Source organism: Megalops cyprinoides, chromosome 19 (assembly GCF_013368585.1).
Source record: "Megalops cyprinoides isolate fMegCyp1 chromosome 19, fMegCyp1.pri, whole genome shotgun sequence".
Taxonomy (NCBI): Eukaryota; Metazoa; Chordata; class Actinopteri; order Elopiformes; family Megalopidae; genus Megalops; species Megalops cyprinoides.
In genome coordinates, this window is record NC_050601.1 from 24,492,091 (window position 1) to 24,518,260 (window position 26,170).

At 41.2% G+C, this 26,170-nt stretch overlaps 6 protein-coding genes across 6 annotated transcripts; 2 read left to right on the forward strand and 4 right to left on the reverse strand.

The window, feature by feature from the left end:
* Positions 1-1,522: 1,522 nt before the first annotated feature.
* On the reverse strand, positions 1,523-2,248 carry LOC118794263 (hemoglobin subunit alpha-1-like). Its single transcript, XM_036552478.1, has 3 exons — positions 2,154-2,248; positions 1,840-2,047; positions 1,523-1,651 (listed from the first exon to the last, which is right to left on the reverse strand). The coding sequence occupies exons 1-3, from the start codon at positions 2,246-2,248 to the stop codon at positions 1,523-1,525; spliced, it is 432 nt and encodes a 143-aa protein (XP_036408371.1).
* A 2,160-nt stretch (positions 2,249-4,408) lies between these two features.
* On the reverse strand, positions 4,409-6,099 carry LOC118794262 (hemoglobin subunit beta-2-like). Its single transcript, XM_036552477.1, has 3 exons — positions 6,008-6,099; positions 5,203-5,425; positions 4,409-4,537 (listed from the first exon to the last, which is right to left on the reverse strand). Exons 1-3 carry the CDS (start codon positions 6,097-6,099, stop codon positions 4,409-4,411), a joined length of 444 nt encoding a protein of 147 aa, XP_036408370.1.
* A 3,247-nt stretch (positions 6,100-9,346) lies between these two features.
* On the forward strand, positions 9,347-10,310 carry LOC118794261 (hemoglobin subunit alpha-1-like). Its single transcript, XM_036552476.1, has 3 exons — positions 9,347-9,462; positions 9,601-9,808; positions 10,115-10,310. Exons 1-3 carry the CDS (start codon positions 9,368-9,370, stop codon positions 10,241-10,243), a joined length of 432 nt encoding a protein of 143 aa, XP_036408369.1. The 5' UTR covers positions 9,347-9,367; the 3' UTR covers positions 10,244-10,310.
* A 5,337-nt stretch (positions 10,311-15,647) lies between these two features.
* LOC118794044 (hemoglobin subunit beta-2-like) lies at positions 15,648-17,296 on the reverse strand. Its single transcript, XM_036552179.1, has 3 exons — positions 17,205-17,296; positions 16,448-16,670; positions 15,648-15,776 (listed from the first exon to the last, which is right to left on the reverse strand). Exons 1-3 carry the CDS (start codon positions 17,294-17,296, stop codon positions 15,648-15,650), a joined length of 444 nt encoding a protein of 147 aa, XP_036408072.1.
* A 2,810-nt stretch (positions 17,297-20,106) lies between these two features.
* LOC118794096 (hemoglobin subunit alpha-1-like) lies at positions 20,107-21,001 on the forward strand. Its single transcript, XM_036552245.1, has 3 exons — positions 20,107-20,222; positions 20,359-20,566; positions 20,873-21,001. Exons 1-3 carry the CDS (start codon positions 20,128-20,130, stop codon positions 20,999-21,001), a joined length of 432 nt encoding a protein of 143 aa, XP_036408138.1. The 5' UTR covers positions 20,107-20,127.
* Positions 21,002-23,895: 2,894 nt separating this feature from the next.
* On the reverse strand, positions 23,896-25,881 carry LOC118794043 (hemoglobin subunit beta-2-like). Its single transcript, XM_036552178.1, has 3 exons — positions 25,790-25,881; positions 25,042-25,264; positions 23,896-24,024 (listed from the first exon to the last, which is right to left on the reverse strand). The coding sequence occupies exons 1-3, from the start codon at positions 25,879-25,881 to the stop codon at positions 23,896-23,898; spliced, it is 444 nt and encodes a 147-aa protein (XP_036408071.1).
* Positions 25,882-26,170: the final 289 nt, after the last annotated feature.

Sequence of the window (26,170 nt, forward strand, 5' to 3'; positions counted from 1 at the left end):
CCGCAAAATTACTCATGATGCACTAATTGCATCCTTAATCGGCGTACTCGTTCTGAGAGTTGTAAATACTGTAGCTAACGCTGTGACTGCCTGGAAGTAGAAGAAGCGCGTGTGTGTGCGTTTGTGCGTGTGTGTGCCGTATGCAAGAGCCCCCTATACCCCCACCCCCGACCCCGCGCACGTACCTGCTCCTGATAATCCTGATAATCTTTTACGCACGTGACCCTTTTATTGAACCAAAGTAAAAGCACTGTAAACTGGCACAAAATGGCAACTCCGTTTTACTGAGCCGAAACGACCATGTACATCCCATAATAAAGTTTTGTAATCAGTAACGTGCGCCTATTCTTAAACATATTTTACAGCCTACATTAATACGAAATTTTCTATGTGCCTGGAGACGGTGATGATACTGTACATGAAAACACCAAACAATGTATGAATAAGGAGGTGGAATGCCCTTTGCCTTTACAACAGCCTCAATACTTTTTGGAGTGACGGTAAACAAATTTGAACCGTTTCTAGTGGGATATTGGGCAATTTATGACATGAAGAGCCTCAAATTCTTTGAGAGAACAGAGGTGGGGCATCTACTCTGCAAAGGTCGTATATATATAGAAAGAGAGACAAAGGTATGGATTAGTATTAATTTATTTTTATATTGTGTATGGATATTTACATTTACATTTATTTATTTAGCAGACGCTTTTATTCAAAGCGACTTACAAAAGTGCATACAGCAAGTATAGCGACAGTACGGGGACAGGATGTGTACAGTTCCACAATGAGACAGTTCTCAGCTGAGAGCAAGGTCTGTTTGAGGACACAGTACTATCAGATAACATAAATTATGGTTACCAAAAAGTCGTAAATTATTTGGCTGTAATTATTGCTACTTTCGGGTTTTTGAACACTCTGAAAAAATGATCAAATACCCTGTGTCGATCGTAGCATAATAAAGTGACCAGCATTTATTAGTAGCCCTATGAATAAAAGTACTTCCTGCAAATGTCAACGCACGCTTTCCCCATCAAGATCATTTTACGGATTTTCAGCTTCAGATATTAATCAGTGATTTGGAGATGTTTATTTACTCTTTATTATGTAATGCAATATGGCACAGGTTTTGCACATCACCCAAGAGGATCGTTTCCACATGATGTCTTCGTTGAAATGAACTTGTGACGTACAATACCAAGAATACAACGTCTAACTGACGTCAGTTGAATAAAAGTTGTGACACAGGAGAAAGCAGCCATTTTTGGGGGCGGAGGGATGGACGACTCGGGCTCAACAATTAAGCCAGAGGTGCAACCGGCAGACACGGGAAACAGGTTTGGATTTGATTAACCGTAATGTAAAACACTGACCTAAATTTAAACGTTGATATAGGCTATACATGTGGGGGGACTTCATTCCACTTGCGAATACGACCATACACATGGTTTGATATTCCACGTTGAGACAAGCTAATTTCGTTTTCCTGCCGGGTGGAAGCACGTCTTGTTTGCTGGTCCTTGTTTTAGCGGTACTTCTCCGACAAAGCCAGGGCCACCTGGACAAGGAACTTGTCAACGCCCACGTGCACCTGTGGGGTAAAGTCATCTGGGAACATCATAGCCAGCACCACGAGGAGGTTGTGGGACAGGATCTGTGAAAGGCAATACAACGCTGTGAAGCAGCCTCTTAACGAGCACTGACCTTTTCCTGTCTCAATAAACTTCACACACAAATGTGAATTAAAGGGATCCATTTTACTGAAGAACCCGTGGAATTCCATTTCTAATTAAGTGATGTGCGCGTATTTTAGGCCGTCATCTATATCCCATTCGACTTTACCTTGAAGTTGGCCGGGTCTACGCGGAGCATGAAGGCGTGCAGTTCGCTAAGATTGAGAAGTCCACCCTTGAGGTCGTCAATTTTTTCAATCGCATCTAAGACAGCTGTCACGACTGTCAGACCATGTTTCTTTACGGGGGCGGAGCCAGGACTCAGGTCCTTCCAGTGAGAGAAGTAGGTCTTCGTCTGGGGGTACACGACCAGCATTCTGGTGGGACAGAAAAGCATCTGGATTGTAGAAAAAGTCATCATAATAACAGAAATTGGATCTCGACGTTATAAGACATGCTGTCATTTACGGCAGCCGTTGTTACCTGGAGAGAGCCTCGTTTCCGATGTCCTCCGCCTTCGGAGCAACTTTACCAAAGAAGTCCTTCACAATGGCTTTATCTTTAGCTGTGAGACTCATAGTGACTGTAGCTAGTCCACCTGACAAGACTCCGTGCCAACGACCAATGCCAACGCAGGAGCTGTTTGTGTTTATATTGCTTCTGCACGAGTGACTGTTCAGGCACGTTCAGCTCAATCGAATATTTCAATTTGTCTACTGAGACCCGTGCATTGATGTTATTTGACGAAGTTATTTTCGGAAATGGTAGAAATGTAACTTAAAGCCGGTTTTAGTCACTACTTACGTGTCAATAGTTTATTCATCTGTTCTTTGATATTGACATATTTTCTATCTCGACGTTATATGGACATATTTCCAAATTTGTTTACGTTTTGAGGCCAGTATGATCTTGATGTTGAAAAATATTATGTCGGAGCAAGCATCCTGATTACTGAAATCATTATAGGAAGGACAAAATACTTTGGATGTGATTTTCCAATGACCTAATTTCTAGTGCGTGTTCATGAACAATGTTTCAAATGGTCAACCATCTGTTGGGATGCTGTGATTGTCTGGACTATTATGCTGTGTCATTGTATTAGCTGGCTCGCTCCCAGCTTATCTTTTAAATGAGAAAAATCGGGCTTTGCTGACGTTTTCATCCTATCAAATATAAATGACTTTTGCTGTCATTGTGATCTGACGTATGAACAGTGACATGACTTTGATTCAGCTGCGTACGAAAAAAAATCTCAAAAATAAAGAATAAAGAGTAGGTTAACTGTTGGACTGGCCGACCTTCATCCAGTTTCTATCAATGTAATGACAGTGCTTCGTTCACATGATGTTGCGGAGAAGCAGGTTATTCATCCGCTCTAATCTGTGAATGAATAAAATCGCAGATGTTTAAGATACAAAATCAACATGGTGGAAGCATTATTCCAGAAAGTTCTCTGGACAACTTTAATGGATGTCTCGCCTTTGTTTTGGACACAAACGTCTGCAATTACATGGGTCGAATTTGCTTTGGAAGCTTTTCCACTGAGGTAAGTAAAATATTTTCACAGAAGTTTCGAGACGATTCTGCTGTACTTATCAGCTAACATCACTCGGCACTAATGACAACGCATTTCTTAACCGGGCGTGGTCGCCCTTGTTGTGGCAGGGCGTAAAATCCAATAATAAGCTGCACATTGTTTTTTAAAAATATTTTTTCTCTGTCAAGTCAACATTATGCCTTGTCTTGTCTTAGGCTTCCTTTGCTGTATATATTTTTTCATTTGAGCCAAATTATATGCTTAATTCAGACTTTTGTTTTTCTTTTTGTATTCCAAGGTTTGTCGATATTAACATAACGGCATACAACCAGATGCGATCGATTGGCAGTTTTCAAACGCCCATAGAGCAAAGCTCCGGGCACCAGCGTTTAGAAGAGAACCGGGGCCTAAAACCAAATACCATGAGAGCTGTGCCGATGCAAACGATATTTGTAAACATTATTTTACATTAAAATGTAACGGTAACCTTGTAACAGTAATGCTAAAAGTACAATCAAATGGATACTGAATTCAGAATGTGGTTTCAGCTCCCTCTTTACTCATATTTTTTTCAACATTTCGTATCAATCCTACCGCCGGTCACCGGCAGAGAGATCAACCGAATTGTATTGAGAACAGAAAAGGGCCTATATAAATAGAGTGTGTTGTGGTTTGGTGCCACTGAGGTTGTATTCAAAGACATTACACGGAATTTGGTTACTATGCATAGATCGTCGATAGTTTTCCCCCGAAGAACCTCGATTTCTATGACAACGTTTACCGATGTAATTGAAATCTCGCCACGCCTGATTATACCGCAAAAGTTAGACTTTAATCTTCCCATATACCAGTGCCTTCTTCCCATAAACAGGACTCGAAAAGGTTTAGTTGACTGAGATGGCTGGTATATTGAGTTTCTCATCTTGACAGTCATGTGCACAGAACGGTGACACTCATGCTTCGACTAAATTATTAATCTTTACTGACAAATAAACTACAAATTGCTGAATCACTACTTCATTACGCCAAGAAGAATGATGAATTTGACTGACTTAAGTGCAGCATCACAGAACACAAAATTATGCATGGTGGTTTGTTTTTATTGTCAGTAAAACACAGCATGATATTTAACATTTCACATGAAAATAAATTCTATGTTTTTTCTTGTCTCTAAGCTGTGTCGAGTGGAAGGCAGGCAACTTTAGTGGTACTGCCTCTGGAGGGCGGAAATGACAACGCGCAGGAACTTCTGCCAAGTAGCTTGGACCTCAGGAGTGAAGGCGCTACCTAACTGGCCTGCGACGACAATTGTGAGACAGTCGCCCAGGAGCTGTAAGGAGGAAAATGGAACAAAATGTTAGCCCCACACGTGTGCTGTCTGCCATTTTTGGTGAGTAGATAGTTTTATACGATGCTTAAATCAGGTAGATAACAAAGGCGCATCCGCTGCCATCGTTGAGCATTTTTGTGTAGAGTGTTTGGTTTCAACGGTCAGTCCTTGGAACCATAGTGTCGCTCACTCAGTCTCTGAGTGACTCCACTAAACTTTTGTTCTGCCAATATGCACGGATTAGCACCGCCAAAAAAGGCATAAGTAGTTGTAGTGAACAAAACAGGATGTCATTAACAGTTTGCACCGCTGAATACGACTGACAGCTAGTTCAGCCATAATTATTTCATTGGTACAGAAACAACACATACTTTATTTAGTCAACCAAATTATCTGAGCTGGTTTCTGTGAGTGGTTATTTAAAGTGGTTTCGTAGGCTTTAGTAAACCTCACCGGTACACATATGCAATGTACGTAACATTGGGCAAATTACCTATAATGCTTAAGGATTGCAATGCCAGTGTTTGCTAGCTTGCTAGAATCTAGAAAGTACGAAGTAAATCGTGAATCATATTGTGTTTCGCAGTTTCCCGGCAGCTGTGAGAGCTACGGTAAAATAGCGCTGGTTTATCGATTTGTGTCAGATGCTGAAAGCCTTTGCCTACCCTGAAGTTGTCGGGATCCACGTGCAGCTTCTCGGAGTGCAGCACGCTCAGCTCGGCGTACGTTTCCTTGATGTTGTCCATGTTCTGCACGGCGCGGTCCAGTCCGTGCAGCACCACCTTTCCATGGGCTCGCACCTTGTCATTACCCATGATGGACTCGACACTGCTGAAGGTCCCGAACCCTCCAAAGTACCGCTGAGTCCAAGGATACACGAACATGACCCTAGACCAGACAGAATTGTATGTATATATACATTTATAAATAAACAGGTCTGGGCATATACATATACAAAAGTTACATCTTCCCAGGATAATGCTAGGACAGATTAATGATCCGAAGCATTAGGCTACATATAGTAAATTGGCAGGCGCTCTTATCCAGCGCGACTTCCAAAGACCAATTATAAATCGCATCTCATAAAGTTGCATTAAAGTGACACGCACTGGACAGCTTACCACATGCAACATGCCGCCGCCTGGTGTGATAGGTGTGCATAAGATCTTGGTATAAATTAGGTCACTGTTTAAAGTATTTAAAATTGATGAGTGCTGAGCTGGAAGAGCTTCACAACCGACATTTCACCCACATATGCTAGCCCTGACACATCAGGGGAGATATCTTGGGAGACATACTAATAATATCCACTTCATTTCAGGTATAGTTAAAAGGCACGAGGCAGTTTTTTAAGACGTAGACTAAATACCCTCAACAGTCAATAATTGCTGTATATTTATTAGCAATAATGCTTTTATGTTTTTGAAGTCAATGTCTCATAAATATTGGAAATGGTAAGCCGTTTCCTACCTGCCTAAGGCTTCGGGGCCGACCACGTCGTAGTTCATTTTGCCCCAGATGGTCTGGATGGCTTTACGTTCTTCTTCTGTCCACTCGACCATGTTGAAGGTTCAGGGGTTTGTTGAGCGAGATGATCTGTTGACTCTCAAGGACACGGTCTTATATTTATCGTGAATTACTCCGCCCCACGAATGAGGGGGCGGGCCACGTCTGACCACAGCACGAACACATGCCAACAATTGCACTCACGCTGCCAAGCGAACCTCATCCCGATCTCTCAAATTCTGCGGGTGCTGGTATCTGTAGGTCTCACGTCAGAGGATAACGTCATCTGTCACCTCAGATGACATTCAGATGACATTATCTGACCTGTGCAAGCGCACACATTAGAGCTTAGAAAAGCAGAAAGAATTTTAAACCTGTTCTTTTTGCTAACGTGGAAGATGTCTACAGTTTAAATGATTGGATTAAGTATGAAATAAGGTTTATTGAAGCTATGCCTGCTATTTAATGCAATTCGTCAAACATGGCAAAATAAGGAACAAAAGTCATAATTGTCTAGATATGGATAATCTCCGTCTGAACAATTGACTGTAGACACGTAACGTCGACTGCAAAAAGCAGTTTGTAGGATTTTTTTTTCCTGAATTGCAAATTGAAAAAATACAACTCATGTACGTCGCCTGTTTTGTAGCCTGCATGGTGTTCTAGCGCGTGCATGTTGATGGACTACCCTACGTCTAAGCGTGACTCACACAAAAAACGTCAATTCAGTATTTTATATGTTCATTCATTAAGTTATCCCCTTTGGATTCAAATGTGTTTTCCTGTGAGACGACTCCAACAGTTTACGATTGTAAATCACCGCGTCTTTGGTGGATTGAAACATTAGATACTTTTCAAGTGCATTTTATACATGATGGTGCCATCAAAAATGGCTCAGAACACTAGGGATTTACAGCATTTTGAATAGTGTAGAAGAGGCGGGCATTATGCCTGAACCGTTATTACCTAAACCTTTATTGCTCCATAAATCATCCAGCCGTATAAAACGTAAATAAATTAATCTAGGTCAATTAAGGGCGTCTGCTAAGCAAATGAGAACTAAAGAGACTGCGAATACTATTACCATCACGACCACTACTACTACTACAACGACTACCATAAGTGTACTACAAATAATACTACTGATAATTATTATGATCATTGTTCTTCAACGAAATTGACAAGGGTGATTGAAACATTTGGGAGAACCAAGCTTTTATTAAGTTTGAAAGTGAAATTTCGGTAGAGCTTAAAGGCTTAGTTGGTATTCTGTTTCAATGACTGCTGTTATCACTGGAAAGGAGCCGATGGTTTATCTTCGCGCAGACCGGATCCACCCTGTAGCGGATGAATTGCGTTTCTTTTCATTGATTTCTCAGGATGATTTCGAGAATTTCTAGAATTCAGAGAAACACACCCAAACTTGGTTGGCAGACAGTTTTGCTTGTTATTTTTTAATTGCAGAGCCCAGTATTTTTAGTATAAACTGATAACAATTAAATCATGTCTTTCGACGGATGAATTGCGAGGCTTGGATTAAGAAACTAATGCTGTCAGTGGCAGTAACAAGAAATATCATTTAAGTCGTCTGATCCCATAATGAGGTTAATAGGCTATATGATTCTTATATGTTTGGGAAAAGGTCACATTACAGTATTTGACATGACGAACTGTTGTCCGTATCCTAACCTGTACCCATCAGTGATTGTTCAAATTTCCTGTAAAGCGTGGCAGGTCATTCCAAACCATTTAGTGTTCAAATAATATTCGGCCGATCTGAAGATCGCAATAGGCCTACAGTAAAATAAATAAAGCCACACAGTAGAGTTTACCTTAGTTTTATGTAATTTTATGCCCATATTAATCTTGCCAATATTGCAGTCTAGCTTTGAGAAAGAATCTAAGAAAATGTCTTTCACATGTCGCAGGGCAATTATGATAGGTGGTAAAAAAAAGACACTTGCACAAAGTCGCTACTCAACATTAGAGGCAAACCCCAACGTGGACAGATTGAATAGTGCCCATATATGAGAGATTTTTTTCCGCCATGACCACTTCACTGATGAAAGCCTAAGGACAATTGTATAGAAATGCAGCTGCCATTGTAAAATATTATAACTGCTCATAAAATTACAATAAAATTCAGAACCCTTATGTGTGCATTTTAGTGACGATCGTTTTCAACCACTCTCTACACTGGTTTCGAGATCTGAGCCGTTTCGACCTGTCTCCAATCCTCACATGAACTTTATCCATTCCTATGTTGACTTCTGTGTTTTAGTCTTTAGACATTGTAATAATGAACTAAAGGTAGCATATGTTTTTATCAAAATGTGCCCTATCGGTTACAAAGTCACTATGTTTCTGTGTGACTTTTTAACTCTTTTCCATTCTTGCATATTCTTGATTTTTTTACTAATACTCCCATTGATTTGTGTCATTTCCTGATAAAATTAATGCCGACAAGTATTTCTCGTGTAAACTGAGATATAATCGATTTTTTTGCGTTAAGTAATGTTTTATATTGATTTTGCAACAGGGCTAGACTCAGCTGAAATGTAACTGATATTAACTTTCACAAGTTACACAAGGATTTTTGTTTTGAGAGTGACCCTTCAAGGTACACGAAAAGTTGGAAATGAATCGAAATTCTGCATAGTAATCGTTTGTTACATCTCGGAAAGTGTAATTGAGCATGACTAAAAACAAATATACCACGAAAATAATAACCATATAAAATAATTTTATATAAGTAATTGTTCATGTAGAATAGCTTCTTCATTTGATGTACATTTTCTCACTTCCAATTCAAACTGGAGGGGCTAAGAAGATGACCAAGCTACCAAGTTGGTAGTTAAAAGCAAATGTCCCACAAAATAATGATCATATTAAACTTGAATTTGTTCTTTTCGAATGACGTTTTCATATATACGTGCTACGTTTGGTGAGTGAAAAACGTCAGTTTCTGTAATATATTCATCATGAATATGAATTTGTGTGACATGCGAACTCAATCATTTAAGACAAATGATTTATCAACGGTGTACACTGCTGGAATTTGAAGTAGAGGAAATCAGATGTGTCTGTTGCCTCCCACCGTTGACGATGGCTCCATTACGCATGTGCCATATTATCTTGCAGGACGTTGGCACTGTCATGTCAGAGTTTTCTAGAAGATGGAATGGGGTCAAATTCGAACACGTCATGGGTGGGTGGGGGGGGGGGGGGGCTTTGGGCGTGCCCCTTCAAAAATTAGTATAAAAAGCGACTCTGCGAGTTTGACTGCAGCATACCATACTTCAGTATAGCACAGAAAGGGCTAAGATGAGTCTCTCAGCTAAGGACAAGGCCATTGTGAGGGGTTTTTGGGCTAAGGCTGCCACGAAGGCGGAGGATATCGGCTCCGAGGCTCTGTCCAGGTAATTGAACTGTGTTGAAGATGAACGTCACTCAACTTACCTTCAGTTTAGATGTCCTATGGTAAGATGTATCAGATATTTGTTATATGGCACTGAAACATGCTTTAACTTTAACTAAACTTTAACTTCCCGCACCAGAATGCTGGCTGTCTACCCCCAGACCAAGACCTACTTCTCTCACTGGAAAGACCTGAGACCCGGCTCCGCTCCAGTGAAGAAGCACGGCAAGGTCATCATGGGCGGAGTCAACGAGGCTGTTGAGAAGATGGACGACCTTGTCGGTGGCCTGTTAACCCTGAGCGAGCTGCACGCTTTCCAGCTGCGAATCGATCCTGCCAATTTCAAGGTAATATCACGACTGATAGCGCGTCCTGTTATTTCGGAAATTTGATATGCGGCAAGAAGGCTTGAGGATTTGAATCACAGGAGGGAAACTGCTGTTGTTCCCTTCAGCTATACATTCATTTCGAATAGGTTGGGTAAAATCCATCTCGTTAAATATATTTACAGAAGGCAGAAAGTTAAACGGATGGGAGTATATTGTCAACATGAACCTATTCTGTAGCATTTAGCATGTCTGTTTTGTATGTTGTCGCCGGTTTGGAAAGAGCTGTTTTGAATGCGCCCTAATATGTCTTGTTTTCATTGACAGATCCTGTCCCACAACATCCTCGTGGTGATGGCCATGCTCTTCCCCTCTGACTTCACCCCTGAGGTTCACGTGTCCATGGACAAATTCCTCAGCGCTGTCTCCTTGGCTCTGTCTGAAAAATACCGATAAGCCGTAGAGTCGCTGCAGAGAGGTGGGCGAGGACGTCAGGAAATACCATTCATGCCCTGTCTTTTAAAACAAGCCAAAATAAACAGTGTGATTGACCAAATGTAAAGTGTCGTGCGCAACTCATTCATATTCTCAATGTAGACATTTCCTCACAGGTTCAGAAGCGAAGTTACGAGATTGCCTCGCTGAACTCCGACTCAAATATTAATCCATTGGCTCGCACACACACGCCCGCATATTATTTACTCAATTATGCAAATAACTACCAGTAAAATATCCAAATCCCTTCATACGGGCTTCGTCACTCATTTGAAGATCATGTAAATATGAACATAACCTTTTTGTAACTTACATTCATGTTTAATTATTTAGCTGATGCTGTCATTCAAAGCGATTTACAAAAGTGTATGTAAGAAAGTCAAACTAAGAGCAGAGACTGCTAAGTCATAAAATGGCATATTCTGTGGCATTGTATGTAAAGAGGAGGATATACCAAATATGGTTTCGATTGTTTCGACTTCATTTCTCGGTGCACATGACAGTATTTCAACAGTACACGTCTGAATTTTCAGTTGCTGCTTCACAGGTGTCATTTTCGTTTCATGTAAAAGAATACCTCATTGAATGCAAAACCGACTTGAAGAAATGCGTTTCAGTTGCCAGGTTATTTCAGCGCCTATTTCATGTAGTCCAACCATTGTCCACATATGACATGTGATTTCCCACATGTAGCGCTACCCCTATGTAACCCATAATGGGTAGGGGCCCGGGATTCTTTACAATACTCTTACAATTACTGCAACCTTTTATAAACCTTATATTTTCTTTAGCTAATTATCACACCCTGGGCTTCCTTTATGCTACCCCAAACAATACAGTTGACTTTACCTTAGTACAATGTTACCTTTAAATAAGTACCCTTTTAATATTACCTTTCTGTTACATTAGGGAAAACTACATCAAGGATCAATTTCACAAAATTAATATTCAAAATAACTATTCACTCAGAGTATGAATAAACACCACAGGGGACAAGGCAAGCTTAGATATTATTTACTTAAGCAAAAAGCAAGCAAAATATAATTTCCCAATTCTTATCCTCTATTTTTAGTATCTTTCTCGTAGTCAACTAAGAAGTTGGATGTAAACATAAACGCAGTTTTCACGCTACAGCAACGTATATGAATACCAATTTGGATGCGAATATTCAGTTTGAGCTTTTTGCCAACCTGCGAATATACCAAGAACAGCACAATAAACCGTGGGCCCACACACACACACACACACACACAACTGCGCTACCTAGCTAGCTCGCTAATAGCTAGCGATCTATCAGACAGATAAAAGAAAATAATAAATAAAAACGTTGCAGGCCTGATCGGTGCTTGTATTCGGTGTGACCCAACACTATATGGCCGATTCTCTCTTCAGGATAAAATAAAATCAAACTCAGTACCTCTGTGTTCCGTCGGCTTCAGCTGCTCACACACACCACCATGGAAATCCAGCAGCAGTGGTCCTGGAGCCGTAACGGTTTCCGCCTCGCGCGTTGCCTCCACATCAATTCAGATGTGCTGGAGGGAATTGGAGCGCCTCTATAGCCCAGAACACTATCCGGATTCAGGTTGTATTTACATTCCAGTTCCAGCTCTTCAGGGTCTAGCTGTGACAACTAAACTAGAGCTAAAAAGTCCGTTCACTTTGCTACTGAAGGGCTATACACAGACTGAAAAAACTAGCTTAAGCATGCATGTACGCTACCGTAACAAAACGTCGAGCAGATATCTTGTCCGCAGCAGCTTACAACACACGAAATACCATACGCAGATTTCTGGTTGAGTGCCAAAGGCATTAACAATTAACAGAAACTGCACTTTAACCTGAGTTTACTACTTTTTAATGCAATATTGGGGAGACAAAGTGCTTTAGTCTCTCTCGCACTAACTCGTTCTTTTTTCCCTCTCCCTTTTTTCCCCCTTGACCTCTGGCTGGATCAACCAATGATGATGCATGATCGCGGACATCCACCGGAATTCAGGTAAATGAAATTACATCATCTCTTTCTCTCTCTTCAGTATACAGACATTAACTGCGGCATTAGACCTCACAAATAAACGAACAAGCTTAAACCTATGCTCTGTTAACATAATAAATAACCAACATTTAGATATTTACAGACAAGATATTTACAGACAAATTGATGCAAATCTGTCAAAGCCTTTTTCAAGGGTAATATTTTTCATTCATGGAAAATATGAAATAACTTGTGTAAATATAAGTGTTCAATGTAAATGTTAAATATAAATGTAAATGTTAAATATAAATTGTAAAAGTATTGCTGAAAAGTTAGCAAGAGCTCCGGCTAACGAGATAAAGGGACACATTTTTGGAAACGTGTATGAAAATCTGCTCCTATGTAATTGTAGACAATACAGCACATGATGGTTATGCGATGACATACGTCCGTCACGGACCAGTCCAGAAACACAGTCGGTGAACTCGTAGTATGTTAACTTGCAAAGAAGCTGCTAGCTATCGCCTTGGTAAGGTTACTACATTGTATTTCATTAGCTAGTTAGCTAACGTTGTATTTGCCTCTGTCACAACGCCATCACTCGCTTCTCATCTTTCGTAGCCTGTCTGGTCTGGTGACCTTGCTAACTTTTCAGCAATACTTAGGCTACGAACATCTGCTGGAATATAACGCTTGTTTGCTAGCGATGTTTGTTAACCATAAGGTAGTTAAATGTCCAATTTAAAAATCATTTTAAAAAATTACCGATGGCATACCGAAGCTACTGCTTTTTCAATTATTTCCGCCAAATCGCCACCACCTGTTGCTACACTCGCTATGTTTCTACATTGCCACACTGCTTGGATGTGAATGCCCGAGCTTTTCCATGGGAAAGACCATGCGTCACACAATGGGGTGTGGTTAATTACCATATTCATTAGGTTCATTCCACATGTGCATGCTAAATTCATTTAGCAGACGCTCTCATACATAGCCAAGAGAACTGAAGTGTCTCCAAGTCAAACGAGCAACAGGGCCAAACGTTACATTAGCCTACATTATTGGCATTTAGCAGAGCGACTTACATAACTTACATTTTTTTTTACAATGTTATGCTATGCTACACTGCAGACGTGATTAATAACACTCGCAGACTAGCAAATGCATGCATAACACCATTCAAGCATCAACACAACATAAACTATGCCAGTCTGAAACTAAGACAACCTAGAAATTGTGGAAAGTCGTCAAATAAGTGAAATAGCATATCATGTATATCATGAAATCATGGAAATCATGTATAAGGCAAATGAATAATTATATCCATAACTCATGGCAATAATACCAGTAGAAAGGAACCACGTAATAGTAGTGATGCAAGTAGCAGGAGCTGGTGGTGGGGGTTGAAGACTCTGCAGTCCGAGTCGGAAGATGGACAACGATTTTACTAATGTCAGGACTGCGGCTTCTTAGCCTGGTTTGTTTTTGTTTTCCCCGTCCATGTGCTTTTGTTTTTCCCTGTGTTCCAGCCCTGCCCTGCTCTCCGCCCTGTCTCCGCCCACCCGATTACCTGACCGGCTCCACCTGCCTGCCGACACACCTGCATCCCAGCTCCTTATTAGCCTTGCCCTATTTATTCCCCGTTTGTTTCTTGTCTCGTCGCGAGTTCGTCTCAATTATGCTGTTACGCTACGAGCCGGTCTCCCTCCCTCCCTCCCTCCCTCCCTCCCTCCCTCCCTCCCTGCCTCCCTGCCTCCCTGCCTCCCTGCCTGCCTGCCTGCCTCGCTGAATGTTTGCCTGTTTACTTGACTTCGGCTTTGGATCTGTTTTTGGTTTTGTCTGCTGTGCTTTTCTGGATTGTGACTTCGCCTGTTTTTTGACCCTGATTCCTGGACTGCGTTTTGGCTTTATTAAACTCGTTTGTGCATCCTGCATTCCTGTCTGCGCCCGAGTCCCTGCCTGAGCTGTGACAACTATTCTGACTCACATGGGAAGCTCATTCATCCAGTTTCTGTCATTGTAATGACAGTGCTTCGTTCACGTATTGTTGTGGAGGAGCAGGTTATTCATCCGCTCTGATTTACGAATTAATGAAATCGTAAATGTTTAAGGTACAAAATATAATTCGAATTGTCAATGTGGTGGAAATGTTGTTCCAGAAAGTTCTCTGGACACCTTTAATGGATGTCACGCCTTTGTTTTGGACTCAACCGTTGCATGTCTCTGCCAAACGGCTCGAAAAATGTGACAATGACCGTCTGCAATTACATGGGTCGAATGTGTTTGCTTTTTGCACTGAGATAAGTAAAATATTTTCATAAATGTTTCGAGACGATTCTGCTTAACTTGTCGACTAATATCATTCGGCAAAAATGACAACGTATTTCTTAGCCGGGCGTGATCGCTCTTGTTGTGGCAGCACGAAAGAATCCAATAATAAAATGTGCATTGTTTTGTTTTTTTTTTCCAATATCGTCTCAACATTATGCCTCGTCTTGGCTTAGGCTTACTTTGCTGTATGTATCTGTTAATTTATGCCAAATTATATTCATAATTGAAGCTCCTGGCAGAAGTGTTTAGAAGAGAACTGGGGCCCAAAAACCAACACAATAAAGTCTGTGCCAATGCAAACGTTATTTGTAAACATTATTTTACATTACAATGTAACGTTGTAACAGTGTAAACATTGAAACATCAAATTGGAGCACGAAATGTAGAAGTACAATTAAAGGGATATTGATTTTACAGAAAAACTTTCAGAATATGATTTTCAGCTGCCTCTATATATATATATATTTTTTTTTTTCCGGAAAGCAGAGTCACCAGCAGAGAGATCAACTTAAGGAGAACCGGAAAGTACATAAATTGAGTGTGTTGTGGTTTGGGGCCACTGGGGTTCTGTCCAAACGCGTAACACAGAATTTGGTTAATATCTAAAGTTCGATTATCGTCGATATTTTCCAACGAAGAACCTTGATTTCTGTGACGATGTTTACCGATGTAATTTGAATCTTGCCACGCCTGATTACACCTCTACAGTTAAACTTTAATCTTCCCAAATAACAATGCTGAACAGGGCTCGAAAAGGTTTAGTAGACTGAGATGGCTGGTATATTGAGTTCCACATCCTGACAGTCATGTGCACGGAACTGTGACACTTATGACAACTAAGTAAATTATTTATCGTTCACAACTACAAATTATTGATTCACTTCATTACGATGCGAATTAGAGTGATCAATTGTATGACTTAAGTGCAGCATCACAGAACACAGTTATGCATGGTAGTTTCTTTTTATTGTCAGTAAAACACAGCAGGATATTTGACATTTCACATGAAAATAAATCCTGTTTTTTCTCTAAGCTGTGTCGAGTGGAAGGCAGACAACTTTAGTGGTACTGCCTCTGGAGGGCGGAAATGACAACGCGCAGGAACTTCTGCCAAGTAGCTTGGACCTCAGGAGTGAAGGCGCGACCAAACTGGCCTGCGACGACAATTGTGAGACAGTCGCCCAGGAGCTGTAAGGAGGAAAATGGAACAAAATGTTAGCCCCACACGTGTGCTGTCTGCCATTTTTAGTGAGTAGATAGAGTTGTATACGCTGCTTAAATCAGGTAGATAACAAAGGCGCATCCGCTGCCATCGTTGAGCATTCTTGTGTAGAGTGTTTGGTTTCAACGGTCAGTCCTTGGAACCATAGTGTCGCTCACTCAGTCTCTGAGTGACTCCACTAAACTTTTGTTCTGCCAATATAGACGGATTAGCGCCGCCAAAAAGGCATAATAAGGTTAAAGTAGTTGTAGTGAACAAAACAGGATGTTATTAACAGTTTGCACCACTGAATACGACTGACGGCTAGTTCAGCCATAATTATTTCATTGGTACAGAAACAACACATACTTTATTTAGTCAACCAAATTATCTGAGCTGGTTTCTGTGAGTGCTTATTGTAGGTTTCGTAAGTGATTTCGTGGGCTTTAGTAAACCTCACCTGTACACATATGCAATGTACGTAACATTGGGCAAATTACCTATAATGCTTAAGGATTGCAATGCCAGTGTTTGCTAGCTTGCTAGAATCTAGAAAGTACGAAGTAAATCGTGAATCATATTGTGTTTCGCTGTGAGAGCTACGGTAAAATAGCGCTGGTTTATCGATTTGTGTCAGATGCTGAAAGCCTTTGCCTACCCTGAAGTTGTCGGGATCCACGTGCAGCTTCTCGGAGTGCAGCACGCTCAGCTCGGCGTACGTTTCCTTGATGTTGTCCATGTTCTGCACGGCGCGGTCCAGTCCGTGCAGCACCACCTTTCCGTGGGCTCGCACCTTGTCATTACCGAAGATGGACTCGACACTGCTGAAGGTCCCGAACCCTCCAAAGTACCGCTGAGTCCAAGGATACACGAACATGACCCTAGACAATACAGAACGGTATGTATATATACACTTATAAATGAACAGATAAGGAAGGATAATGCTAAAACAGATTAATGATCCGAAGCATTAGGCTACATATAGTAAATTGGCAGGCGCTCTTATCAAAGACCAATTATAAATCGCATCTCAGTTGCATTAAAGTGACACGCACTGAACAGCTTACCACATGCAAACATGCCGCCGCCTGGTGTGATAGGTGTGCATAAGATCTTGTTATAAGTTAGGTCACTGTTTAAAGTATTTTAAATTGATGAGTGCTGAGCTGGAAGAGCTTCACAACCGACATTTCACCCACATATGCTAGCCCTGATATGACATCTTGGGAGACATGCTAATAATATCCACCTCATTTCAGGTATAGTTAAAAGGCACGAGGCAGTTTTTTAAGACGTAGACTAAATACCCTCAACAGTCAATAATTGCTGTATATTTATTAGCAATAATGCTTTTATTAGTAATGTTTTTGAAGTCAATGTCTCATAAATATTGGAAATGGTAAGCCGTTTCCTACCTGCCTAAGGCTTCGGGGCCGACCACGTCGTAGTTCATTTTGCCCCAGATGGTCTGGATGGCTTTACGTTCTTCTTCTGTCCACTCGACCATGTTGAAGGTTCAGGGGTTCGTTGAGCGAGATGATCTGTTGACTGTCAAGGACACGGTCTTATATTTATCGTGAATTACTCCGCCCCAAGAATGAGGGGGCGGGCCACGTCTGACCACAGCACGGACACATGCCAACTGCACTCACGTTTTATGATTTCGCTGCCAAGCCAACCTCATCCCGATCTCTCAAATTCTGCGGGTGCTGGTATCTGTAGGTCTCACGTCAGAGGATACCGTCATCTGTCACCTTAGATGACATTCAGATGACATTATCTGACCTGTGCAAGCGCACACATTAGAGCTAGAAAAGCAGAAAGAATTTTAAACCTGTTCTTTTTGCTAACGTGGAAGATGTCTACAGTTTAAAATGATTTGATTAAGTATGAAATAAGGTTTATTGAAGCTATGCCTGCTATTTAATGCAATTCGTCAAACATGGCAAAATGAGGAACAAAAGTCATAATTGTCTAGATATGGATAATCTCCGTCTGAACAATTGACTGTAGACACGTAACGTCGACTGACGTTACAGCGACTTGCAAAAAAGCGAAAAAGGTTTGTAGGGTTTTTTTCTGAATTGCAAATCTACGTCTACGTCTAAGCGTAACTCACACAAAAACGTCAATTCAGTATATGTTTATATGTTCATTCACTAAGTTATCCCCTTTGCATTCAAATGTGTTTTCCTGTGAGACAACTCCAACATTTTACGATTGTAAATCACCGCGTCTTTCACCTTAGGCTTGTCTTCACGGCAATGGCGTTCAAGAATGGCAATGAGGATATTACAAGTACTGTTTACCAATAAGTGGAAGAAAAACAAAAACAAAAAAAATCGCAAAATCACATCAAATCGATGAAAGGTATATTGAAGGTGGATTGAAACATTAGATACTTTTCAAGTGCATTTTATACATGATGGTGCCATCAAAAGTATCCGGGCTCAAACACGAGGGATTTACAGCATGTTGAATAGTGTAGAAGAGGCAGGCATTATGCCTGAACCGTTATTATCTAAACCTTTATTGCTCCATAAATCATCCAGCCGTATAAAATGTAAATAAATTAATCTAGGTCGATTAAGGGCGTCTACTAAGCAAATGAGAACTAAAGAGACTGCGAATACTATTACCATCACGACCACTACTACTACTACAACGACTACCATAAGTGTACTACAAATAATACTACTGATAATTATTATGATCATTGTTCTTCAACGAAATTGACAAGGGTGATTGAAACATTTGGGAGAACCAAGCTTTTATATAGTTTGAAAGTGAAATTTCGGTAGAGCTTAAAGGCTTCGTTGGTATTCTGTTTCACTGACCGCTGTTGTCACTGGAAAGGAGCCAATGGTTTATCTTCGCGCAGACTGGATCCACCCTGTAGCGGATGAATTGCGTTTCTTTTCTTTGATTTCTCAGAATGATTTTCGAGAATTTCTAGAATTCAGAGAAACACACCCAAACTTGGTTGGCAGACAGTTTTGCTTGTTATTTTTTAATTGCAGAGCCCAGTATTTTTAGTATAAACTGATAACAATTAAATCATGTCTTTCGACGGATGAATTGCGAGGCTTGGATTAAGAAAATAATGCGTTCAGCGGTAATGACAAAAATATCTTTCAAATCGTCTGATCACATTATGATGTTAATATATGATTCTTATATGTTTGGGAAAGGCCACATTACAGTATTTGAAATGATGAACTGTTGTCCGTATCCTAACCTGTACCCATCAGTGATTGTTCAAATTTTCTGTAAAGCGTGGCAGGTCATTCCAAACCATTTAGTTTTCACATAATATTCGGCCGATGTCAAAATCGCAATGCAATAAAATAAACGAAAATACACAGAAAAGTATATCTTTAATGACTAATTTATATGTAACTTAATGCCCAAATTAATTTTAACAATATTTTAGTTGTCCCTACCTTTGAGAAAGGATCTAAGAAAAAATTTTGCACATCTCGCAGGGCAATTATAATTGGGCATAAAAAGTAAAATTTTTTTACTTTTTTTTTTACTAATTTTTACTAACTTGCACAAAGTCGCTACTCATCAGTAAAGTCTCCAATCCTCACACGAACTTTATCCATTCCTATGTTGACTTCTGTGTTTTAGCCTTTACACATTGTAATAATGAACTAAAGGTAGCATATGTTTTTAGCAAAATGTGCCCTATCGGTTACAAAGTTATATGTTTCTGTGTGACTTCTGTGTGACATCTGTTAAAATCTTTTTTCATTCTTGAATGTTCTTATTTTGACATTTTTTTACTAATACTGCCATACAGCTCTTTCTCGTGTATACTTAGATATAATCCATTTTTGCCTACCTTTCGCGTTTTTTTAGACTTTAAATGTGACTTTGTAGCTCACCTTTGCTTCATTGATTACTAAATATAAGGCACATTTTCCATATATACGTGCTGCGTTTGGTGAGTGAAAAAAGGACGCGCTTTTGTACTGTAATATATTCAATATGAATATGAATTTGTGTGACATGCGAACTCAATCATTTAAGACAAATATGATTTATCAACTGTTTACACTGCTGGAATTTGAAGTAGAGGAAATCAGATGTGTTTGTTGCCTCCCACCGTTGACGATGGCTCCATTACGCATGTGCCATATTATCTTGCAGGAGGTTGGCACTGTCATGTCAGAGTTTTCTAGAAGATGGAATGGGGTCAAATTCGAACACATGTCATGGGGGGCCTTGGGCGTGCCCCTTCAAAAATTAGTATAAAAAGCGACTCTGCGTTGTCACCGCAACAGAGTTTGACTGCAGCATACCATACTTCAGTATAGCACAGAAAGGGCTAAGATGAGTCTCTCAGCTAAGGACAAGGCCATTGTGAGGGGTTTTTGGGCTAAGGCTGCCACGAAGGCGGAGGATATCGGCTCCGAGGCTCTGTCCAGGTAATTGAACTGTAATAAAGATGAACGTCACTCAACTTACCTTCAGTTTAGATGTCTTATGGTAAGATGTATCAGATATTTGTTATATGGCACTGAAACATGCTTTTCGTCACTAAACTTTAACTTCCCGCGCCAGAATGCTGGCTGTCTACCCCCAGACCAAGACCTACTTCTCTCACTGGAAAGACCTGAGACCCGGCTCCGCTCCAGTGAAGAAGCACGGCAAGGTCATCATGGGCGGAGTCAACGAGGCTGTTCAGAAGATGGACGACCTTGTCGGTGGCCTGTTAACCCTCAGCGAGCTGCACGCTTTCCAGCTGCGAATCGATCCTGCCAATTTCAAGGTAATATCACGACTGATAGCGCGTCCTGTTATTTCGGAAATTTGATATGCGGCAAGAAGGCTTGAGGGTTTGAACCTCAGGAGGGAAACTGCTGTTGTTCCCTTCAGCTATACATTCATTTCGAATAGGTTGGGTAAAATCCATCTCGTTAAATATATTTACAGAAGGCAGTAAGTTAAACGGATAGGAGTATATTGTCAACATTAACCTATTCTGTAGCATTTAGCATGTCTGTTTTGTATGTTGTCGCCGGTTTGGAAAGAGCTGTTTTGAATGTGCCCTTATATGTCTTGTTTTCATTGACAGATCCTGTCCCACAACATCCTCGTGGTGATGGCCATGCTCTTCCCCGCTGACTTCACCCCTGAGGTTCACGTATCCATGGACAAATTCCTCACCGCTGTCTCCTTGGCTCTGTCTGAAAAATACCGATAAGCCGTAGAGTCGCTGCAGAGAGGCGGGCGAGGACGTCAGGAAATACCATTCATGCGCTGTCTTTTAAAACAAGCCAAAATAAACAGTGTGATTGATCAAATGTAAAGTGTCGTGCGCAACTCATTCATATTCTCAATGTAGACATTTCCTCACAGGTTCAGAATCGAAGTCACGAGATTGCCTTGCTGAACTCCGACTCAAATATTAATCCATTGGCACACACACATTTCTTAGTAAAATATGCGAATTGCTTCATAGGGGCTACACTATGAAAGAACATGTCTGTATCGTTTCCTTCAATGTGTTCTCAATTCCATTTCATTTTTTTAGCTAACGCTCTTGGTCAGAGCAATTTACAAGGGTGCTCCTAAGGAAGTGCGACTAAGAGCAGAGACGATACAAAATCGTAAGCCTAAATGCCGCAGTCCAGTAGGAGCCATTACATAGCATGGCATATTCTTTTAAATTCCAAACTAGGCTGGGTTACAGCATGAATGTTTAAGTTCTCAGTGTCCATGACTGATCAACAAAACCGTGCTGCTTTAAAATGTCCTTTTTACGTCATGTAATATACCTCATCGAACGGAAAGTCGGTTTTATTAAAAGTATTTCAGGAATACCAACAATAAAATTGATTTAAGGTGGGCATAGTGCCTAGTGAGAGTTCACCTGAATAATAAGATGGACTGGACTGACAACACAAATGCACTATATAAGAAAGGAAAGAGCAGACTCTATCTGCTGAGGAGACTCAGGTCTCAGGCAGCACTCCTGAGGACCTTGTTTGACTGATCAGCATTTTCTATGGAGTGGTTTGCTGGGGCAGCAGCATCTCGACTGCTGACAGGAAAAGACTTAACAGACTGCTTAAGAGGGCCAGCTCTGTCCTGGGATGCCCCCTCGACCCAGTGAAGATGGTGGGAGAAAGGAGAAAGATGGCTAAGCTATCTTCCCTGATGGAGAACAAGTCCCACCCCTTGCAGGATATTCTAACAGCACTGGGCAGCTCTTTCAGTGACAGGCTGCTTCACCCGCAGTGTGTGAAGGAGAGATACCGTAGGTCCTTCCTTCCTGCTGCAATGTACTTTGCAATATCACTAGAATGCCTGCTTGTACATACTGTGCATAGATGATAAATGTATACTTTATAATTGCTATAATTGCATTATCATGTGACATTGTATATTGCACATTCACAATATGATCCATCCCTTCTGATTTATTGTTCTTCCTGAATCCTTCCAGGAAACCACACACACATCCACACATTCCACACCCACTCCACGAAAATCCTCAAAAAAATCCTAAACCCGGAACCTGACTCCTGTGTCCTGACTGACACCCCACTGTGACAGCAGCATTAGCCTGAACCTAGTAGTTTACGGGTGAAACTGCCCCCTCAGTTTCACAGAGTGTGCGGCTGCCCCAGGCCCACAGTTCTGCCAGTTACAAAGGGGCCCATCTTGGGCCCAATCTGCCTGACTGAACATGCATTTTTGTTGTTTAGTTGTATATTTTGAATAAAGTTTGTTTGTGTGTCTTGATTGCAGCAAAAAATAAAAAATCAGACTGAGGGCGTAATGGTTTCGACCGACTCCTAGCTAAGTTTCTCTCCGCAATATTTATTTTGAATGAGCAGAGACACAACAGAGTTACAGAAACCTTTATTTGTTGTCCAGTATCCTTGTGTAAGTGTACAAACAGAAAAATTACGCCCTCTGTTCGAGTCCCAAAGTAGGAAATAGGCGTCTTGTTTTATTTCCCATCATCGTCACTGCTGACGGAGCCACTGTATTTAAAAATGGTCTCATGCAATGAGGTGTGCTGAAATAGCACACCTCATTGTAATCCACATTTCTCTCCATTCCAACCATCCATCTCCATAAGTTTCCCAATCTCCATACAGCCTGTAATAGGCTGTATAAGGGCCCACTACAGGTCCTCGCCCCCTCTACAATGAGCCATCGGCTCCACCCCTGGTCGAGACTAAACCAATTCACCTTGGTGGTGTGCAGACTGGTTTTATATTATTCTTAACGATTTCGCACAAACCAGAAAGAAATGCAACAATATGTTTGTGAAACTAAATATTCACAATATTATGAATGAATTGTGGTTTATTTGTTGGCATAGTGTGACTGATTTTGCTAATTGCATTAGTACTGTGCAAAGTTAGAGGTGCGCTGTTTGATAGATTCCCCCACTCCCCCTACCTCGGGCTTCCAGTGGGGAGACCTGAGGCCAACCTAACCCTGCCCCCCTCCCCATGTTGTACTTCTGAGTGGGAGACCTTCCCAGGTAGTAGCCTGCCTAGCTCACAAACTAGAATCAGGGCATCCACTCCAACAAGGTTAATTGACCCACACGGTGACATGATATCATTGACGTGACGTGCAAATGAGCGATAGAAAACCGATCACGCAAATGTCACCATTCCGAATTTTTTTGTGTGGGCGACCCATGCTGCCCCCGGCAAGATGCTGCCCTGGGCGGCTGCCCATGTCGCCCATACCTAAATCCGTTACTGTCTGTGAACATATTTACCGATGTAATTTGAATCTTGTCAAGCCTGATTACCTCCAAACTGTAGCCTATTCTTCCCACATACCAACATTAAAAAGGACCCTTTCAAATTCCAAAATTTCAGTTGGCTGGAAGGTTTAGTATTGTAACATCTTCATAGTCATTTGCAGCAAACGTGGGCACTTACCTGTCATCTAAATTATTAATCGTTATGTACAACTGCAGATTATACGAAAAAGGCACAAAAGACAGAATTCTATTTCATAATTTATTTTTACGGTCAGTAAAACACACATGACATTGAACATTTCAGACAAAAACAAATCCTGTGGTTCCTTTTTTCAGCTGTGTCGAGTGGAAGGCAGGCAGCTCTAGTGGTACTGCCTCTGGAGGGCGGAAACGATGACACGCAAGAACTTTTGCCAAGCAGCTTGGACCTCAGGAGTGAAGGCGCGACCATACTGGCCTGCGACGACAATTGTGAGACAGTCGCCCAGGAGCTGTAAGGAGGAAAATGGAACAAAATGTTAGCCCCACACGTGTGCTGTCTGCCATTTTTGGTGGTTTAATATGCTGCTTAAATCAGATAGGTCTAGATAACAAAGGCGCATCGGTGCCCATTGTGTAGAGTTTTTTTGGCTTCAAATGAGCAGTTCTTGGAACAGGAATGTCCCGAATTCTCTCACTAAGTGACTCCACCAAAGTAAGGATTGAACTTTTATTCTACCACTATAAAAATGCCTACCACTGCCAAAATGGCATAATGTGGCTTAAGTAGGCGCGGTCTACAAAACGGAGTTACAGTTACGCTTCGCGCCAGTGCAAGATTGGCAGCTAATTTTCCAATAATCATTTCAACAGGTAGTACCATAACACGCGCTTTATTTGATTAATATTTCAATGCAATGTTGTAACCATAAAAGGTGTATTCTAAGTGCTTTGACAGGTTAATTGATTTAGTGTTTTTTACCACTATACATTATTGTGTTTGCTGATTTGGAATGATGCAGTTGGAGTTTTACACAACTGCATACGTTATTAAATGGATAGCTGGTGTATATACCAAAATGACCGACATCTCTCAATTACACAAATCGCCCATGCATGTATGTTATTGTATATTGTATATTGTAACGAGCCCTGTGACCTCTGAGAATGGTGAATTAAAGTGGTTTAGTAGGCTTGTGTTCTTTCTTTAAAGTAGCACTTCACCTGAGTGGTATGCTACGTTGGACAAATTACCTGTTACGCAGCAGAAAGCACTTACAAGATGTTTTGTTAACATTAACGTGCCCTATTAACGTGCATCAGCGTCACTATTGTTTAGTTAGTGGATTTAGCAAGCGTTTGATTGCTGCCTACGAGCGAGCCCACTTGTTAATCGTTAAAAGATATTTCACAAGAAGTATTAAAACATTATTCATATCGTGTTTCGCAGTTTCTCAGCGGCTGTGAGAGCTACGGTAAAATAGCGCTGGTTTATCGATTTGTGTCAGATGCTGAAAGCCTTTGCCTACCCTGAAGTTGTCGGGATCCACGTGCAGCTTCTCGGAGTGCAGCACGCTCAGCTCGGCGTACGTTTCCTTGATGTTGTCCATGTTCTGCACGGCGCGGTCCAGTCCGTGCAGCACCACCTTTCCGTGGGCTCGCACCTTGTCATTATCCAAGATGGACTCGACACTGCTGAAGGTCCCGAACCCCCCAAAGTACCGCTGAGTCCAAGGATACACGATCATAGCCCTGATCGAGAAAGATAAAATTATCGATTTTGATTCGGCGAACTATAGAAAAAGAGTTACAGCTTGACACAGTGCCAGAACAGAGAACTGATCCGACACATTACATTCGCATTTATGCATTGTTATTTGGGAGACGGTCTCATCCAGAGTGAACAATCATAAAACGCATCTAATAATGTTACATTAGAGGGGGTAATATATAGGACAAATCCGAAGATTCGTCAGTCTGTTATGTGTGTATATGGTCTCGTTACTAGAGCTGTTAGGTCATTGTATAAAAATTGATTGTTAACAACCTGTATTTGTCTTGTGCTGGCCTTAATGTGACATCACAATGTCAGCTTCATTGCAGATATGTGGAAAACAAGGGAAAGTGCGATCCAACCCTTCAAACTTTTGCCTAAACAACCGTTTCCTAAATATTTACATATTTATTGACAATAATGTTTTTGCTATTAATGATTTTTCCGGACACTTGTCAATTAATGTCTAGCACCAACATTGGAAGTGATAAGCTGTTTCCTACCTGCCTAAGGCCTCAGGGCCGACCACTTCATAATTAATTTTGCTCCAGATGCTCTGGATGGCGTTACGTTCTTCTTCTGTCCACACGACCATGTTGAAGGTTCAGGGGTTCGTTGAGTAAGATGGTTTCTGGACGGCAGGGGCTTTTATTTGTAACTACTTAGAAGGGGCGTATCACATCTGGCCACAGGACGGTCACGTGCCAACACCTGCGTGCATGTTTTCTAGTTCGCTGCCAAGAGACCGTGGTCCCGATCTCTCAAATCCTGCGTGCGCTGGTATCTGTCGGTGTCACGTCGAGCGATAACGTCATCTGTCACATCAGATGACGTTACATGACCTGTGCACGCGCAAAAAGTGGAAGTGTTTTAGACGTGTTCTT

What these genes read in the sequence shown, in the direction of transcription:
- LOC118794263 (XM_036552478.1), bottom strand. Translation starts at nt 2,248, where the DNA reads ATGAGTCTCACAGCTAAAGATAAAGCCATTGTGAAGGACTTCTTTGGT. An exon ending in GGAAACGAGGCTCTCTCCAG is followed by an intron (nt 2,048 to 2,153) that starts GTAACAACGGCT and finishes CTGTCCCACCAG; the next exon opens with AATGCTGGTCGTGTACCCCC. An exon ending in TAGACCCGGCCAACTTCAAG is followed by an intron (nt 1,652 to 1,839) that starts GTAAAGTCGAAT and finishes TGCCTTTCACAG; the next exon opens with ATCCTGTCCCACAACCTCCT.
- LOC118794262 (XM_036552477.1), bottom strand. Translation starts at nt 6,099, where the DNA reads ATGGTCGAGTGGACAGAAGAAGAACGTAAAGCCATCCAGACCATCTGG. An exon ending in GGCCCCGAAGCCTTAGGCAG is followed by an intron (nt 5,426 to 6,007) that starts GTAGGAAACGGC and finishes TGTCTGGTCTAG; the next exon opens with GGTCATGTTCGTGTATCCTT. An exon ending in TGGATCCCGACAACTTCAGG is followed by an intron (nt 4,538 to 5,202) that starts GTAGGCAAAGGC and finishes TCCTCCTTACAG; the next exon opens with CTCCTGGGCGACTGTCTCAC.
- LOC118794261 (XM_036552476.1), top strand. Translation starts at nt 9,368, where the DNA reads ATGAGTCTCTCAGCTAAGGACAAGGCCATTGTGAGGGGTTTTTGGGCT. An exon ending in GGCTCCGAGGCTCTGTCCAG is followed by an intron (nt 9,463 to 9,600) that starts GTAATTGAACTG and finishes TTCCCGCACCAG; the next exon opens with AATGCTGGCTGTCTACCCCC. An exon ending in TCGATCCTGCCAATTTCAAG is followed by an intron (nt 9,809 to 10,114) that starts GTAATATCACGA and finishes TTTCATTGACAG; the next exon opens with ATCCTGTCCCACAACATCCT.
- LOC118794044 (XM_036552179.1), bottom strand. Translation starts at nt 17,296, where the DNA reads ATGGTCGAGTGGACAGAAGAAGAACGTAAAGCCATCCAGACCATCTGG. An exon ending in GGCCCCGAAGCCTTAGGCAG is followed by an intron (nt 16,671 to 17,204) that starts GTAGGAAACGGC and finishes TGTATTGTCTAG; the next exon opens with GGTCATGTTCGTGTATCCTT. An exon ending in TGGATCCCGACAACTTCAGG is followed by an intron (nt 15,777 to 16,447) that starts GTAGGCAAAGGC and finishes TCCTCCTTACAG; the next exon opens with CTCCTGGGCGACTGTCTCAC.
- LOC118794096 (XM_036552245.1), top strand. Translation starts at nt 20,128, where the DNA reads ATGAGTCTCTCAGCTAAGGACAAGGCCATTGTGAGGGGTTTTTGGGCT. An exon ending in GGCTCCGAGGCTCTGTCCAG is followed by an intron (nt 20,223 to 20,358) that starts GTAATTGAACTG and finishes TTCCCGCGCCAG; the next exon opens with AATGCTGGCTGTCTACCCCC. An exon ending in TCGATCCTGCCAATTTCAAG is followed by an intron (nt 20,567 to 20,872) that starts GTAATATCACGA and finishes TTTCATTGACAG; the next exon opens with ATCCTGTCCCACAACATCCT.
- LOC118794043 (XM_036552178.1), bottom strand. Translation starts at nt 25,881, where the DNA reads ATGGTCGTGTGGACAGAAGAAGAACGTAACGCCATCCAGAGCATCTGG. An exon ending in GGCCCTGAGGCCTTAGGCAG is followed by an intron (nt 25,265 to 25,789) that starts GTAGGAAACAGC and finishes TTTCTCGATCAG; the next exon opens with GGCTATGATCGTGTATCCTT. An exon ending in TGGATCCCGACAACTTCAGG is followed by an intron (nt 24,025 to 25,041) that starts GTAGGCAAAGGC and finishes TCCTCCTTACAG; the next exon opens with CTCCTGGGCGACTGTCTCAC.